The 17,345-nt window shown below is 41.5% G+C and overlaps 1 protein-coding gene across 1 annotated transcript in view; it reads right to left on the bottom strand.

Annotated features, from left to right (window-relative positions):
• LOC138663586 (oocyte zinc finger protein XlCOF7.1-like) overlaps nt 1–4,039 on the bottom strand; it is a 169,796-nt gene extending 165,757 nt beyond the window's left edge. The window contains exons 1-3 of the mRNA XM_069749843.1: nt 3,962–4,039; nt 3,654–3,833; nt 3,449–3,572 (exon numbers count right to left, since the gene is read on the bottom strand). Coding sequence (XP_069605944.1) covers nt 3,449–3,572; nt 3,654–3,833; nt 3,962–4,039 — 382 coding nt within the window. The remainder of the gene's footprint in view (nt 1–3,448; nt 3,573–3,653; nt 3,834–3,961) is intronic.
• Nucleotides 4,040–17,345: the final 13,306 nt, after the last annotated feature.

The following is a 17,345-nucleotide window of genomic DNA, read 5'->3' on the forward strand; positions in this document are numbered from 1 at the left end:
AGAAAAATTAGACATTTAAAAATAACTTTTTATAAAACTGCAAAGCTAAGGTGTCTTAAATTTAGATCTCGGGCACTAGAAAGAGGTAATGTAGATAATTTTTTAAAGACTACCAGGGAGTAACAGAGTCACATAAGTGAGGCAGACGGATCCCACCACAATTAAACTATCAAACAGAAATAACTTGTAAAGGAAGACATAGAATAAAAAAAATATGTTACATCCTCAACAATGACGTATGTCTTGGGGGAGAACTCCAACATTAAACTGGAGTTGAATAAATTTATGGTGGACCATTGTAGCTATTATGAGTCCTGACCAGAAGAGTAGAGAAAGTATTAGTGTCCCCATTTCAGGAGAGATTGTGCAGTAATCTGAATTCCTTATGATTAGGCTTGAGCGAAACGGATCGGACAAATTCAAAAGTCGCTGACTTTTGGCAAAGTCGGGTTTCATGAAACCCGACCCTTGTGTGGGATCGGCCATGCGGTCGGCGATCTTCGCGCCAAAGTCGCGTTTCGTATGACGCGTTTGGCGCCATTTTTTCAGCCAATGAAGGAGCGTGGGCAGAGTGATGACATAGGTCTTAGGGCGCCTATCGCCATCTTGTCGCTTGTGTGCTGTAGCGATTTGCAGTGTGTAACATCAGCTTTTCTGTTGAGAGAGAGAGAGAGAGAGATAGATGAATAAATGTATATTACAGCCATCAGCTACGCACAGCTTAAGAGATATGGCAGAGGTGTAATGTTTTTAATGTAGTATATCACAATCCTGTCTGAAGTTAGTTTGTTTTAAAAGAAATTGAAAACTCAGGATAAAAAAAAACTCTGTTGTTATTGTACAGAATTTCACACTTGGCCTCACTGCACATTTAAGGTTGTCGATCATAAGTGAAGTTTGGCCAGAAAAACTGGACCCGGTCTTGTAGGGACCATATGAGAACATTCAGCAGCACAAAAGGGAGAAGAGATTCATCCAATAAGATATAAGGGGTTCTAGGAAGCCAACAGCATCATTACCCTCCACTTTCTCTTACAGGCCCATCAAAATATTTTTCTTCAAGTGATTTTCTAACTTGTTAGCACATTCTACGTATGCTGTCATTTGGGTTTGTAGTTTACAGATCTACACAGGTAACAGCCCGCGTCTTCTAATCCCAGGGGGCAGGCGGATCCTCCAGGTTGTAAGTTACATAGAAAACGGCTTTCAATGACTAAAGTCATTTGAACAGTTTTGGGTGGAGAAGAATGTTCTGCTCTAGAGGCAAAATGTTGATCACATGATTGTGATACGGCCGGACTACGCCACCGATGAAGCAGCCACAGCTGGTGCCTGAGAAGAATCTGACTTCTCTGTATTTAGTGGTTACTACTCACCTGGGTAGTCACATATAGGAATCTCCTCTTTACACCACTCATCACCCCTCACATATGTCTCTGTAGTCTTAATATGGGTCAGATCTTCACCCTGAAACAAATATTATAAGTTTCTGACAGATGGAGAAGTCACAGCTATGATCAGCTCTAATACTGACATCTCCACCGTTCTTATTACACAAATATAAAACATACAGTCATTGCTGAAAGTGTTTGCAGTCACCCTTGAAATTGTTGCAGAAAATTTAGTATTTCTTCCCAAAATTATTGCAATTCCACATGTTTTGTAATATACATGTTCATTTATTTTGTGTCTATTGGAACAACACAAAAAAGAAAGAAAAATTTGACAGAATTTCACACAAAATCCCAAAAATGGGCAGGATAAAATTGTTGGCACCCTTCCAAAATTGCAGGTAAATAACTTTGTTTCAAGCATGTAATGCTCATTTAAACTTAACTGTGGCAAGTAACAGGTGTGGGCAATATGAAAATCACACCTGAAACCAGATAAAAAGGGGAGAAGTTGACTTAATCTTTGCATTGTGTGTCTTTGTGTGCCAAATTAAGTATGGAGAACCGAAAAAGAAGAACTGTGTGAGGACTTGACAATCAAAATTGTTGATAAATATCTACAATCTAAAAGTTACAAGTCCATCTACAGAGATTTTCATGTTCCTTTGTCCACGGTGTGCAACATAATCAATAAGTTAACAACCCAAGGAGCTGTAGCTAATCTCCTTGGATGTGGTCAGCAGAGAAAAATTGATGAAAAGTTGCGATGCACTATAGTCCGGATGGTGGATAAGCAGCTCAAATCAAGCTCCAAAAAAAATCAAGCTCTCCTGCAGGCTCAAGGTGCATCAGCGCAAACTATCTTTTGACATTTTAATTAAATTAAATATTATGGCATGAGACACAGGAGGACCCCAGTGCTGACACAGAGACATAAAAAAGCTAGACAGCAGTAAATAAGCAAAAATCCCCCTGGGAAAGTCTTGTGAACAAATGAGATCAAGGTAGAGCTTTTTGGCAAAGCACATAATTCTACTGTTTACCGAAAATGAAATGAGGCTTACAAAGAAAAGAACACAATACCTAAAGTCAAATATGATGGAGGCTCAAAGATGTTTTGAAGGTCTCTGGCACTGGATTTTTTGAATGTGAGCAAGCCATCATGAAATGTGAACGTGAAGATTACCAAATGATTTTGGATTGCATTGTAGTGCCCAGTGTGAGCTGGGTTTGCATCCTAGGTCATAGGTCTTACAGCACGACAATGACCCCAAACATACTTCAAGAAATCCTAAGAAATAGATGGAAACAAAGCCCTGGAGAATTCTGAAGTAGCCAGCAATTAGCCCGGGTCTAAATAGCATGGAACACCTGTGGAGAGATCTTAAAATTGCTCTTGGGAGAAGGCACCTTTCAAATATGAGAGACCTGTAGCAGGTTGCAACAGAAGAGTGGTCCAAAACTCTAGTTGAGAGTTGTAAGAAGCTTGTTGATAGTTATAGGAAGTGATTTCAGTTATTTATTCCAAAGGATGTACAAACAAATATTAAGTTGATGGTGTAAATAGTTTTGCCCAGCCCATTTTGCTTTTTTTTGGGAGGGGGGGGGGGGGAGAATTATGCAAAATTTGCCATTGTTTCTCATTTTTTGTGTTGTTACAATACACACAAAGGAAATAAAAGTGTATATCAGAACATGTGTAATTGCAATCATTTTTTGGGGAGAAATTCTTCACTTTCTGGAACAATTTTTAATGATGCCAACAGTTTCGGCCATGACTTTATAATACGAGTGGATAAACCAAGACTGAGCACAAGACCTTCACAGCTATTTACTTATCATAGGAGACATCTCATAACACCTTCTCTCCATCTACCTGATGATCCTAAGGAACATTGGGATCTTCTTGTTTACAGTCCTGTGGAAGAAGTGGACGGGGACATCTCTCTGGTGTTGTCCCCTTACTGGATAGATCTGGAGGAAACACATACAGGTACTGAATTCATTCTTTACATACAGATAATTATAGGCCGTGTGTATTTAGTCCTGTCTATTACCTGGTGATGTGAGAGGCTGGGGAACATCCATCATGATGTCCTTGTACAGATCTTTGTGTCCTTCTAAATACTCCCACTCCTCCATGGAGAAATAGACGGCGACATCCTGACACCTTACAGGAACCTGACACAAATAATGATACCATCATCCCCGATCCCTTCATTGCGTCACTGTATAATGTCCCAGCATTTCCAGCAATGTCACCTCTCCAGTAAGCAGCTCAATTATCTTGTAGGCAAGTTCTAGGATCTTCTGGTAGTTGACATCCTCACGTATGAAGAGGTGAGGTGGAGGTCCCTTGATTGGGTTTAGTGGTCTTCCCCATCCCTCAGACACAGGGTCCTGACAGCGCTCACTAGAGGTCTTCTTCACTACTGTGTAATCCTGGTTATGGAGAGACACAGTAATAAATCTCACTACAGACATTTCCGAGTCCTCACCACTCCAGTTCTGTCCATCTGTTATTCCCATAGATAAGAATGATGTAATGTGACGTCATCAGAATCTCTCACCTCTCCAGTAAGCCGGAAGAGGATCTCTAGGGTGAGGTGTAATATCCTCGCCATCATCTTGTCTCTGTCCATATCCATCTTTGATGGGTAAAACAGGAAAATTCTCTTATACAGAAGATCTTCACTGAGAGGATCTGATATTGTAGAGACCTGAATAAGAAGAAGAGGAGCCGATGTAACATCATAAAAATCCTGTGTAATAATACAATTACTAGAGATAATAAATGAAACATATGCAGAGATTTATTATTTTACAGTATTTAGTTTTCTTCTTTACATCTACTAATAAAACCTATATATTTTAGGTCAAAGACAACAAGCAGTTTCTTCCTCGGAGTCGGCAGCTGAATATGTTCCTCATAGACTCATCTTCCATAACCCTAATTCTCCTCTCATTTACCGACACTGGAATCGGCATTAGCAATACTGCAGGAGATATTCATTACACGTGACAGGAGAAATAACTACTTCATGATGAGGACGACATCTTCATCTTCTACTACGGCTCTAGAAACATATTTGGCCAGAGTCCATCACTGACTCCATAACCACCGGCCGTCTATATGAAGGTTTCCCGTCTTCCCCGCACTGTAATCTTCTATCACGTTAGATCTCAGGTCTGATTCACACACAGAAGTTTGAGGCTTTTATAAAAGCTTGTTTATTTCCACAAACACTGCGGATAGAAATGGTTTGATCTCATGTACAGTGTTTTATGGGGTTTATTTCTGGCCTTAGGTTTCCTATATTACAAGAAAAACACCAGAAAAAGCAGATATTAAAATGTTTCAAAAGAAAATTGGCTTCAACAATTCTTGTGAAAATAAAAAGAACATAAAAGCAGAAGACACTGTTAGGGTTGGCGGATTTCACTAGATTTAATGAGGAAGCGCCATCGCAACCTGGGGCCCACCATGCAGAGATGTAAAACTGCAGCTAATCTGAACAATGACGGCAAATGCAGTGAGCGATTGCTTGCTCGCACGGAGTAAAAAATCCCTCAGTGAGCAGCACACTAAGTAGTGTCACTCACACACAGTAACGAAGCTGATGCTCTGCAATAGAGCCATGTCACTCGCACACAGCAACGAAAGATATGACGCTAGACACGTTCCCTGTTTGCTTCACAGGGGATCGAAGCCCACCAACGGAGCTGGTAACAACAGTGGTCAGACAATCAGCAACAGCACTCAAACAACTCCTATACGGATGTGCCAGAATTCTAGTGGCTGTAAGCCAGCCCTGAATCCATAGGAATAAATTCCTCTCCAGAGGTGCCGGAATTCTCATGGCTATTGTGACACCCCAGGGTCCTGGTTGTTACAGTGGCATTGCTTTCCTCATGTGGAGAGTGATGCCACACTTGGAAGCGAGGGAAGATCTTCTCTATCAGGTAACACAAGCATACAACATGTTCACACTCCAGGCCAGAAGGGGGAGCTCTGATCCAGCATATGGGTGGCTCCCCTATATACAGTGGGGCAAAAAAGTATTTAGTCAGTCAGCAATAGTGCAAGTTCCACCACTTAAAAAGATGAGAGGCTTCTGTAATTTACATCATAGGTAGACCTCAACTATGGGAGACAAACTGAGAAAAAAAAAACAGAAAATCACATTGTCTGTTTTTTTATCATTTTTTTTGCATTTTATGGTGGAAAATAAGTATTTGGTCAGAAACAAACAATCAAGATTTCTGGCTCTCACAGACCTGTAACTTCTTCTTTAAGAGTCTCCTCTTTCCTCCACTTATTACCTGTAGTAATGGCACCTGTTTAAACTTGTTATCAGTATAAAAAGACACCTGTGCACACCCTCAAACAGTCTGACTCCAAACTCCACTATGGTGAAGACCAAAGAGCTGTCAAAGGACACCAGAAACAAAATTGTAGCCCTGCACCAGGCTGGGAAGACTGAATCTGCAATAGCCAACCAGCTTGGAGTGAAGAAATCAACAGTGGGAGCAATAATTAGAAAATGGAAGACATACAAGACAACTGATAATCTCCCTCGATCTGGGGCTCCACGCAAAATCCCACCCCGTGGGGTCAGAATGATAACCAGAACGGTGAGCAAAAATCCCAGAACCATGCGGGGGGACCTAGTGAATGATCTGCAGAGAGCTGGGATCAATGTAACAAGGCCTACCATAAGTAACACACTACGCCACCATGGACTCAGATCCTGCAGTGCCAGACGTGTCCCACTGCTTAAGCCAGTACATGTCCGGGCCCGTCTGAAGTTTGCTAGAGAGCATTTGGATGATCCAGAGGAGTTTTGGGAGAATGTCCTATGGTCTGGTGAAACCAAACTGGAACTGTTTGGTAGAAACACAACTTTTCGTGTTTGGAGGAAAAAGAATACTGAGTTGCATCCATCAAACACCATACCTACTGTAAAGCATGGTGGTGGAAACATCATGCTTTGGGGCTGTTTCTCTGCAAAGGGGCCAGGACGACTGATCCGGGTACATGAAAGAATGAATGGGGCCATGTATCGTGAGATTTTGAGTGCAAACCTCCTTCCATCAGCAAGGGCATTGAAGATGAAACGTGGCTGGGTCTTTCAACATGACAGTGATCCAATGCACACCGCCAGGGCAACGAAGGAGTGGCTTCGTAAGAAGCATTTCAAGGTCCTGGAGTGGCCTAGCTGTCATGATCCCAATGGCAGGGGATCACTAAAGGACAAGCACAGATACAAACAAGCTCTAGGGCGATGGAACCTGAGCTGACCGCGACCCTGAACCTAACACACAAATAAAAGTAGCCGGGGAACGTGCCTACGATGATCCTAGACGTCTCGCTCCAGCCGAAGATCTAACTTCCCCTATTAGAAGAAACACAGACCTCTCTTGCCTCCAGAGAAATCCCCCACAGAAATAGCAGCCCCCCACATATAATGACGGTGAAATGAGAGGAAAGCACATACGCAGTATGAAAACAGTTTCAGCAAAATGAGGCCCGCTAAAGCTAGATAGCAGAGGATACAAAAGTGAACTGCGCGGTCAGCGAAAAACCCTTCAAAAAACCATCCTGAAATTACTTGAACTCATGTGCCAACTCATGGTACATGAGGAGCAATTTCAGCCCACTAGAGCAACCAGCAGCAAGAATCACATATCTGCAGGCTGGACTAAAAACCAAATAAAGCAAAACACCAAAACAGGAAAATCCAAACTTAGCTTGACCAGAAGGTTCTAGGAGCAGAGAGCAGAGGTAACAAGACACACTGGATACATTGATAACCGGCGAGGAAATGCCAGCAAAGCCAGGTTAAATAGGAAACTCCCATATCCTGATGGAACAGGTGGAACCCAGAGACCCAGGAAAGACAAGTCACCCAGTACCATCAGTAACCACCAGAGGGAGCCCAAAAACAGAACTCACAACAGTACCCCCCCCTTGAGGAGGGGTCACCGAACCCTCACGAGAACCACCAGGGCGACCAGGATGAGCCCTATGAAAAGCGCGAACCAAATCATCAGCATGAACATCCGAGGCAACCACCCAAGAATTATCCTCCTGACCATAACCCTTCCACTTGACCAAATACTGGAGTTTCCGTCTGGAAACACGAGAATCCAAGATCTTCTCCACAACATACTCCAATTCTCCCTCCACCAGCACTGGAGCAGGAGGCTCAAGCGAAGGAACAACAGGTACCTCATACTTCCGCAACAACGACCGATGGAACACATTATGAATAGCAAACGATGCCGGGAGATCCAAACGAAACGACACAGGGTTAAGAATTTCCAAGATCCTATAGGGACCGATGAACCGAGGCTTGAACTTAGGAGAAGAGACCTTCATAGGAACAAAACGAGAAGACAACCACACCAAGTCACCAACAAGAAGTCGAGGACCCACGCGGCGACGGCGATTAGCAAACTGCTGAGCCTTCTCCTGGGACAACTTCAAATTGTCCATCACATGACTCCAAATCCGATGCAACCTATCCACCACCATGTCCACTCCAGGACAATCAGAAGGTTCCACCTGACCAGAGGAAAAACGAGGATGAAACCCCGAATTACAAAAGAAAGGAGAAACCAAGGTAGCAGAACTAGCCCGATTATTGAGGGCAAACTTGGCCAGCGGCAAAAAGGTAACCCAGTCATCCTGATCAGCAGAAACAAAACACCTTAAATAAGTTTCCAAGGTCTGATTAGTTCGTTCAGTCTGGCCATTCGTCTGAGGATGGAATGCAGACGAAAAGGACAAATCAATGCCCATCTTAGCACAGAACGTCCGCCAAAATCTAGACACAAACTGGGATCCCCTGTCAGAAACGATGTTCTCAGGAATCCCATGCAAACGAACCACATTCTGAAAAAACAGAGGGACCAACTCAGAGGAGGAAGGCAACTTAGGCAAGGGTACCAGATGAACCATTTTAGAAAAGCGATCACACACAACCCAGATGACGGACATTTTTTGAGAGACAGGGAGATCCGAAATAAAGTCCATGGAAATGTGCGTCCAAGGCCTCTTCGGGATAGGCAAAGGTGACAACAATCCACTGGCCCGAGAACAGCAAGGCTTAGCCCGAGCACAAACCTCACAAGACTGCACAAAAGAACGCACATCCCTCAACAAGGAAGGCCACCAAAAAGACCTGGCCACCAAGTCTCTAGTACCAAATATTCCAGGATGACCTGCCAACGCAGAAGAATGGACCTCGGAGATGACTCTACTGGTCCAATTATCCGGAACAAACAGTCTCTCAGGCGGACAACGATCAGGTTTACCCGCATGAAACTCCTGCAAAGCACGTCGCAAGTCTGGGGAGACAGCAGACAAAATCACCCCATCCCTAAGGATACCAGAGGGCTCAGAATTTCCAAGGGAGTCAGGCACAAAACTCCTAGAAAGAGCATCCGCCTTCACATTCTTTGAACCTGGCAGGTATGAAACCACAAAATTGAAACGAGAGAAAAACAGTGACCAACGAGCCTGTCTAGGATTCAGACGCCTGGCAGACTCAAGGTAAATCAAATTTTTGTGATCAGTCAAGACTACCACACGATGTCTAGCACCCTCTAGCCAATGACGCCACTCCTCAAATGCCCACTTCATGGCCAAAAGTTCCCGATTACCAACATCATAATTCCGCTCAGCCGGCGAAAACTTTCTAGAAAAAACGCGCATGGCTTCATCACTGAGCCATCGGAGCTTCTCTGTGACAAAACCGCCCCCGCTCCAATCTCGGAAGCATCAACCTCAACCTGAAAAGGGAGCGAAACATCTGGCTGACGCAACACAGGAGCAGAAGAAAACCGGCGCTTAAGTTCCTGAAAGGCCTCCACAGCCGCAGGAGACCAATTAGCAACATCAGCACCCTTCTTAGTCAAATCCGTCAAAGGCTTAACAACACTAGAAAAATTAGTTATAAAACGACGATAGAAATTAGCAAAGCCCAAGAACTTCTGTAGACTCTTAAGAGATGTAGGCTGCGTCCAGTCACAAATAGCCTGAACCTTGACGGGATCCATCTCAATAGTAGAAGGGGAAAAAATATACCCCAAGAAAGAAATCTTCTGGACTCCAAAGAGACACTTTGAGCCTTTTACAAACAAGGAATTGGCCCGCAGGACCTGAAACGCCTTCCTGACCTGCTGAACATGAGACTCCCAGTCATCAGAAAAAACCAAAATATCATCCAAATACACAATCATAAATTTATCCAGATATTCACGGAAAATATCGTGCATAAAGGACTGGAAGACTGAAGGAGCATTAGAAAGTCCAAAAGGCATTACCAAATACTCAAAATGGCCCTCAGGCGTATTAAATGCGGTTTTCCACTCATCACCTTGCTTTATTCGTATAAGATTATACGCACCCCGAAGATCAATCTTAGTGAACCATTTAGCCCCCTTAATGCGAGCAAACAAATCAGTCAACAATGGCAAAGGATACTGATATTTTACGGTAATCTTATTCAAAAGACGATAATCTATACAAGGCCTCAAGGAACCATCTTTTTTGGCCACGAAAAAAAAACCTGCTCCCAAAGGGGACAAAGATGGACGGATATGTCCCTTTTCCAAGGACTCCTTAACATAATCCCGCATAGCAGTATGCTCTGGCACTGACAGATTGAACAAACGACCTTTAGGAAATTTACTGCCTGGAATTAAATTTATAGCACAATCGCAATCCCTGTGAGGAGGAAGCGAACTGAGCTTAGGCTCCTCAAAAACATCCCGATAGTCAGACAAAAACACAGGAATCTCAGAAGGAGTAGATGAAGCGATAGAAATCGGAGGTGCATCATTATGAACCCCCTGACAACCCCAGCTTAACACAGACATTGATTTCCAGTCAAGGACTGGATTATGAGTTTGTAACCATGGCAGACCAAGTACTAGAACATCATGCAAATTATACAGTACCAGGAAGCGAATCACCTCCTGATGAACGGGAGTCATACGCATGGTCACTTGTGTCCAGTACTGAGGTTTATTCATAGCCAAAGGTGTAGAGTCAATTCCCTTCAAAGGAATAGGGACTTCCAGAGGCTCCAGACTAAACCCACAGCGATTGGCAAATGACCAATCCATAAGACTCAGGGCAGCGCCTGAATCCACATAGGCATCGACGGAAATGGATGATAATGAACAAATCAGAGTCACAGACAGAATGAACTTTGTAAAGTACTAATGGCAACAGGCTTATCAACCTTTTTTGTGCGTTTAGAGCATGCTGATATAACATGAGCTGAATCACCACAATAAAAGCACAACCCTTTTTTCCGCCTATACTTTTGCCGTTCACTTCTGGACTGAATTCTATCACATTGCATTATCTCAGGTGACGGTTCAGACGACACCGCCAAATGATGCACAGGTTTGCGCTCCCGTAAACGCCGATCAATCTGAACAGCCATAGTCATAGACTCATTCAGACCAGCAGGCGCAGGGAACCCCACCATAACATCTTTAATGGCCTCAGAAAGGTCATCTCTGAACTTTGCAGCCAGAGCGCACTCATTCCACTGAGTAAGCACCGACCACTTCCGAAATTTTTGACAATAAATTTCTGCTTCATCTTGCCCCTGAGAGAGGGCCAACAAAGCTTTTTCAGCCTGAATCTCTTGGTTAGGTTCCTCATAGAGCAAACCCAATGCCAGAAAAAACACATCCGCATTAAGCAACGCAGGGTCCCCTGGTGCCAATGCAAATGCCCAATCCTGAGGGTCACCCCGCAGGAAAGATATAATTATCTTGACTTGCTGAGCAGGGTCTCCAGAGGAGCGAGATTTCAAAGAAAGAAACAACTTGCAATTGTTCCTAAAATTCAGAAAACGAGATCTATCTCCAGAAAAAAACTCTGGGACAGGAATTCTAGGTTCAGACATAGGAGCATGTACAACAAAATCCTGTATATTTTGAACCTTAGTGGCAAGATTATTCAGGCTGGAAGCCAAACTCTGGACGTCCATGATAAACAGCTGGGATCAGAGCCATTCAAAGATTAAGAGGAGGAGGAAGTAGCCAGGCTGCAATAAGGCTAGGCAGCGAACTCTGAGGGAAAGAGAAAGAAAAAAAAAAAAAAAACTTCCTCAGACTACTTATCCTCCTACTTCAGCCAATACAATTAACACTTTGTGGGCCGGTTATACTGTCATGATCCCAATGGCAGGGGATCACTAAAGGACAAGCACAGATACAAACAAGCTCTAGGGCGATGGAACCTGAGCTGACCGCGACCCTGAACCTAACACACAAATAAAAGTAGCCGGGGAACGTGCCTACGATGATCCTAGACGTCTCGCTCCAGCCGAAGATCTAACTTCCCCTATTAGAAGAAACACAGACCTCTCTTGCCTCCAGAGAAATCCCCCACAGAAATAGCAGCCCCCCACATATAATGACGGTGAAATGAGAGGAAAGCACATACGCAGTATGAAAACAGTTTCAGCAAAATGAGGCCCGCTAAAGCTAGATAGCAGAGGATACAAAAGTGAACTGCGCGGTCAGCGAAAAACCCTTCAAAAACCCATCCTGAAATTACTTGAACTCATGTGCCAACTCATGGTACATGAGGAGCAATTTCAGCCCACTAGAGCAACCAGCAGCAAGAATCACATATCTGCAGGCTGGACTAAAAACCAAATAAAGCAAAACACCAAAACAGGAAAATCCAAACTTAGCTTGACCAGAAGGTTCTAGGAGCAGAGAGCAGAGGTAACAAGACACACTGGATACATTGATAACCGGCGAGGAAATGCCAGCAAAGCCAGGTTAAATAGGAAACTCAATACAAGTAAAACGAAAAAGCAGCCAGCTCACCGATCCCACCGGGAAGCAGGGAACTCCGTCCTTGATGAGACGTGATGAAACACACTTGAGAAGAAAAAAAAGAGGTTCCAGCTTCTCCGTATAAAATCCAAACGCTTTATTATTATGACATCCTTAAAAAAGAAGAATTAACAGCTCCCGAGACATCACCAATACCAGTAATACAGCAGGCTACGCGTTTCGACCGATAAACGGTCTTTATCAAAGCTAAACTACTGAATAGTGAACTAGTATAAAAAGACCCAAAGACCAATACCATGTCAGAAACGAATCACATGATCTCACAGGTCCTATTAATCAACGAAAAAATGAACAATTCACATAAAACACACGAAAAAACAAATATATACAAACAATAATGGATAAAATAAACAAATAAATGGCACACATGAATAAACACTCAATAATGATACATAAGTTCATTTCTCTTATTGAGACCATCAGGAAATCGCGTACCCAGATTGAAGATCCAGAACGCTTCACGTGTTAATAATGTTCTATGCAAATCCCCTCCACGTATCGGCTTTTTGATTTTTTCTAGACCTGTAACCCTCAAAAAACTAACATCGCGTGAATGATGATCTATAAAATGTTTTGCCGCTGAAGAAATGTTGCGATTAATATTGCCAATGTGAACAATATCATGCAGATGTTCGGAAATGCGATTTTTCAATTTTCTAATTGTACATCCAACGTATGATTTATTGCATGCAATACAATCTAGTTTATAAATAACGTATCGTGTGTTACAATTTATGAAATCCTGGATGGTGAACGTTTTGATATTTTTACTATCTTTAAAATTTTTAGTTGTAACCATTCTTTTGCACATGGAACAATTAGTAACGTTACATTTGTAACTCCCCTTACATTGGAGCCACGTATCTGATCTTTTGTGAGAAACAAATGTATTTGGTGATAGAATATTACCCAATGTGGGTGCCCTCCTAGCAACAATATTACACCCATCTTGTAGCACCTGACTGAGAATAGAATCCTCATATAAGATAGGTAAAGCTTTAAAAATGATATGCTTAATAACATTAAATTGGGGGCTGTATTGTAAGCAAATAAATGGTTTTTTACCAATGTTACTTATAGCGGACTTCTTCTCTGACGCAACATTAGGTGAAATGAGTTCATTTTGATGTTTATTGGAAACTATTTTGCATGCTCGATCCAACATCCAATTAGGATAACCCCGTTTACTTAGCCTCTTGCATGATCTTGATAAATCACTATAATATGCATTATTATTATTGCAATTCCGTTTAAGTCTAGTAAATTCCCCCACCGGGATTGCTTTGATAGTATGCTTGGGGTGGCTACTATTGGCATGCAAAATTGTATTACCGGCAATAGGTTTAATGAAGGTTCGTGTTGAAATCATTTCATTGACAATACCTGTTAATTCAAGATCCAGAAATGAAATAGTTGATTTATGATATATATGAGTAAATCTGATGTTATAATCATTATTATTAATATATGCTAAAAAATCAGGTATGGCAGATACATCGCCCTTCCATATAATTAATGTATCGTCGATGTATCTGCCATACCATAAAATAAAAGAGGAAAATGGATTGTTAGTTGTAAACAAAAATTGATATTCCCAGAATGCCATGACCAAATTTGCTAGGGATGGGGAGAATTTAGCCCCCATCGCTACTCCAGTGCATTGAAGATAGTAATCTCGATCAAATGAAAAAAAATTATGTGTCAAAAGAAAAAACGCCACCTGTAAAATAAAATTAATTAAATCCTGTGAGTAAACACTATGCTTTTCAAGATGAAATTGTAACGCAGAAATGGCAACATTATGCGGTATACATGTGTACAATGACACAACGTCGCAACTTAACCAGGAAAATTCTGGTGACCATGTTTTTTTCGACAAGATCCCCAGAACGTCTTTAGTGTCTTTGATAAATCCAGGTACTCGTGACACCAAAGGCTGAAGCAGAGAATCCAACCACTGACCCATATGTTCGTTGATTGAACCCAAGCTGGAAACTATTGGGCGCATGGGAGGGAAAACGGTATCTTTGTGGATTTTAGGTAACCCATACAATATTGGTGTGACCGGGTGTGGGACCTCCAGAAATTCAGATTGTTTCTTGGAGAGGACTCCCAATGAGATGCCATCTTTTATAATGTTATCCATTTTATTTTTAAAGATTGCTGTAGGATCACCCATCAATTTTTTATAGATGTTAGTATCATTTAACAATCTCATGATTTCTTGTCTGTAGTCACTGGAGTTCATAATCACAATTACACCTCCTTTGTCACTCATTTAGTGGTTGGATTCTCTGCTTCAGCCTTTGGTGTCACGAGTACCTGGATTTATCAAAGACACTAAAGACGTTCTGGGGATCTTGTCGAAAAAAACATGGTCACCAGAATTTTCCTGGTTAAGTTGCGACGTTGTGTCATTGTACACATGTATACCGCATAATGTTGCCATTTCTGCGTTACAATTTCATCTTGAAAAGCATAGTGTTTACTCACAGGATTTAATTAATTTTATTTTACAGGTGGCGTTTTTTCTTTTGACACATAATTTTTTTTCATTTGATCGAGATTACTATCTTCAATGCACTGGAGTAGCGATGGGGGCTAAATTCTCCCCATCCCTAGCAAATTTGGTCATGGCATTCTGGGAATATCAATTTTTGTTTACAACTAACAATCCATTTTCCTCTTTTATTTTATGGTATGGCAGATACATCGACGATACATTAATTATATGGAAGGGCGATGTATCTGCCATACCTGATTTTTTAGCATATATTAATAATAATGATTATAACATCAGATTTACTCATATATATCATAAATCAACTATTTCATTTCTGGATCTTGAATTAACAGGTATTGTCAATGAAATGATTTCAACACGAACCTTCATTAAACCTATTGCCGGTAATACAATTTTGCATGCCAATAGTAGCCACCCCAAGCATACTATCAAAGCAATCCCGGTGGGGGAATTTACTAGACTTAAACGGAATTGCAATAATAATAATGCATATTATAGTGATTTATCAAGATCATGCAAGAGGCTAAGTAAACGGGGTTATCCTAATTGGATGTTGGATCGAGCATGCAAAATAGTTTCCAATAAACATCAAAATGAACTCATTTCACCTAATGTTGCGTCAGAGAAGAAGTCCGCTATAAGTAACATTGGTAAAAAACCATTTATTTGCTTACAATACAGCCCCCAATTTAATGTTATTAAGCATATCATTTTTAAAGCTTTACCTATCTTATATGAGGATTCTATTCTCAGTCAGGTGCTACAAGATGGGTGTAATATTGTTGCTAGGAGGGCACCCACATTGGGTAATATTCTATCACCAAATACATTTGTTTCTCACAAAAGATCAGATACGTGGCTCCAATGTAAGGGGAGTTACAAATGTAACGTTACTAATTGTTCCACGTGCAAAAGAATGGTTACAACTAAAAATTTTAAAGATAGTAAAAATATCAAAACGTTCACCATCCAGGATTTCATAAATTGTAACACACGATACGTTATTTATAAACTAGATTGTATTGCATGCAATAAATCATACGTTGGATGTACAATTAGAAAATTGAAAAATCGCATTTCCGAACATCTGCATGATATTGTTCACATTGGCAATATTAATCGCAACATTTCTTCAGCGGCAAAACATTTTATAGATCATCATTCACGCGATGTTAGTTTTTTGAGGGTTACAGGTCTAGAAAAAATCAAAAAGCCGATACGTGGAGGGGATTTGCATAGAACATTATTAACACGTGAAGCGTTCTGGATCTTCAATCTGGGTACGCGATTTCCTGATGGTCTCAATAAGAGAAATGAACGTATGTATCATTATTGAGTGTTTATTCATGTGTGCCATTTATTTGTTTATTTTATCCATTATTGTTTGTATATATTTGTTTTTTCGTGTGTTTTATGTGAATTGTTCATTTTTTCGTTGATTAATAGGACCTGTGAGATCATGTGATTCGTTTCTGACATGGTATTGGTCTTTGGGTCTTTTTATACTAGTTCACTATTCAGTAGTTTAGCTATGATAAAGACCGTTTATCGGTCGAAACGCGTAGCCTGCTGTATTACTGGTATTGGTGATGTCTCGGGAGCTGTTAATTCTTCTTTTTTAAGGATGTCATAATAATAAAGCGTTTGGATTTTATACGGAGAAGCTGGAACCTCTTTTTTTTCTTCTCAAGTGTAAATAGGAAACTCCCATATCCTGATGGAACAGGTGGAACCCAGAGACCCAGGAAAGACAAGTCACCCAGTACCATCAGTAACCACCAGAGGGAGCCCAAAAACAGAACTCACAACACCTAGCCAGTCTCCAGTTCTCAACCCTATAGAAAACCTTTGGAGGGAGTTGAAAGTCCGTGTTGCCAAGCGAAAAGCCAAAAACATCACTGCTCTAGAGGAGATCTGCATGGAGGAATGGGCCAACATACCAACAACAGTGTGTGGCAACCTTGTGAAGACTTACAGAAAACGTTTGACCTCTGTCATTGCCAACAAAGGATATATTACAAAGTATTGAGATGAAATTTTGTTTCTGACCAAATACTTATTTTCCACCATAATATGCAAATAAAATGTTAAAAAAACAGACAATGTGATTTTCTGGATTTTTTTTTCTCAGTTTGTCTCCCATAGTTGAGGTCTACCTATGATGTAAATTACAGACGCCTCTCATCTTTTTAAGTGGTGGAACTTGCACTATTGCTGACTGACTAAATACTTTTTTGCCCCACTGTATATTCTGGTCTGGAGGGAAAGTCATCCAGTCTGAGAGTGAGTTCCTGTCAGAGAGACAGAGGAGAAGGAAGCAGAGGGGCCGTGCAGCCATGAGAAAGTGCTGCAGCTCCTGGAAAGAGAGAGAAAGAAGGGTAAAACCGAACAGTTTGTAGTGAATGTGCATGAGAGCGGAGCACAGGCAAGAAAGAACTGAGGAGAATATCTGCGACTGAGCTACCTCCCTCTAGAGCTCAGACACCGGTAGCCAGAAGACCGAGGTTGTGTCGGACTCCACGAGGCACAGCAAA

The sequence above is a fragment of the Ranitomeya imitator genome, chromosome 2 (assembly GCF_032444005.1).
Source record: "Ranitomeya imitator isolate aRanImi1 chromosome 2, aRanImi1.pri, whole genome shotgun sequence".
NCBI classification, from domain to species: Eukaryota; Metazoa; Chordata; class Amphibia; order Anura; family Dendrobatidae; genus Ranitomeya; species Ranitomeya imitator.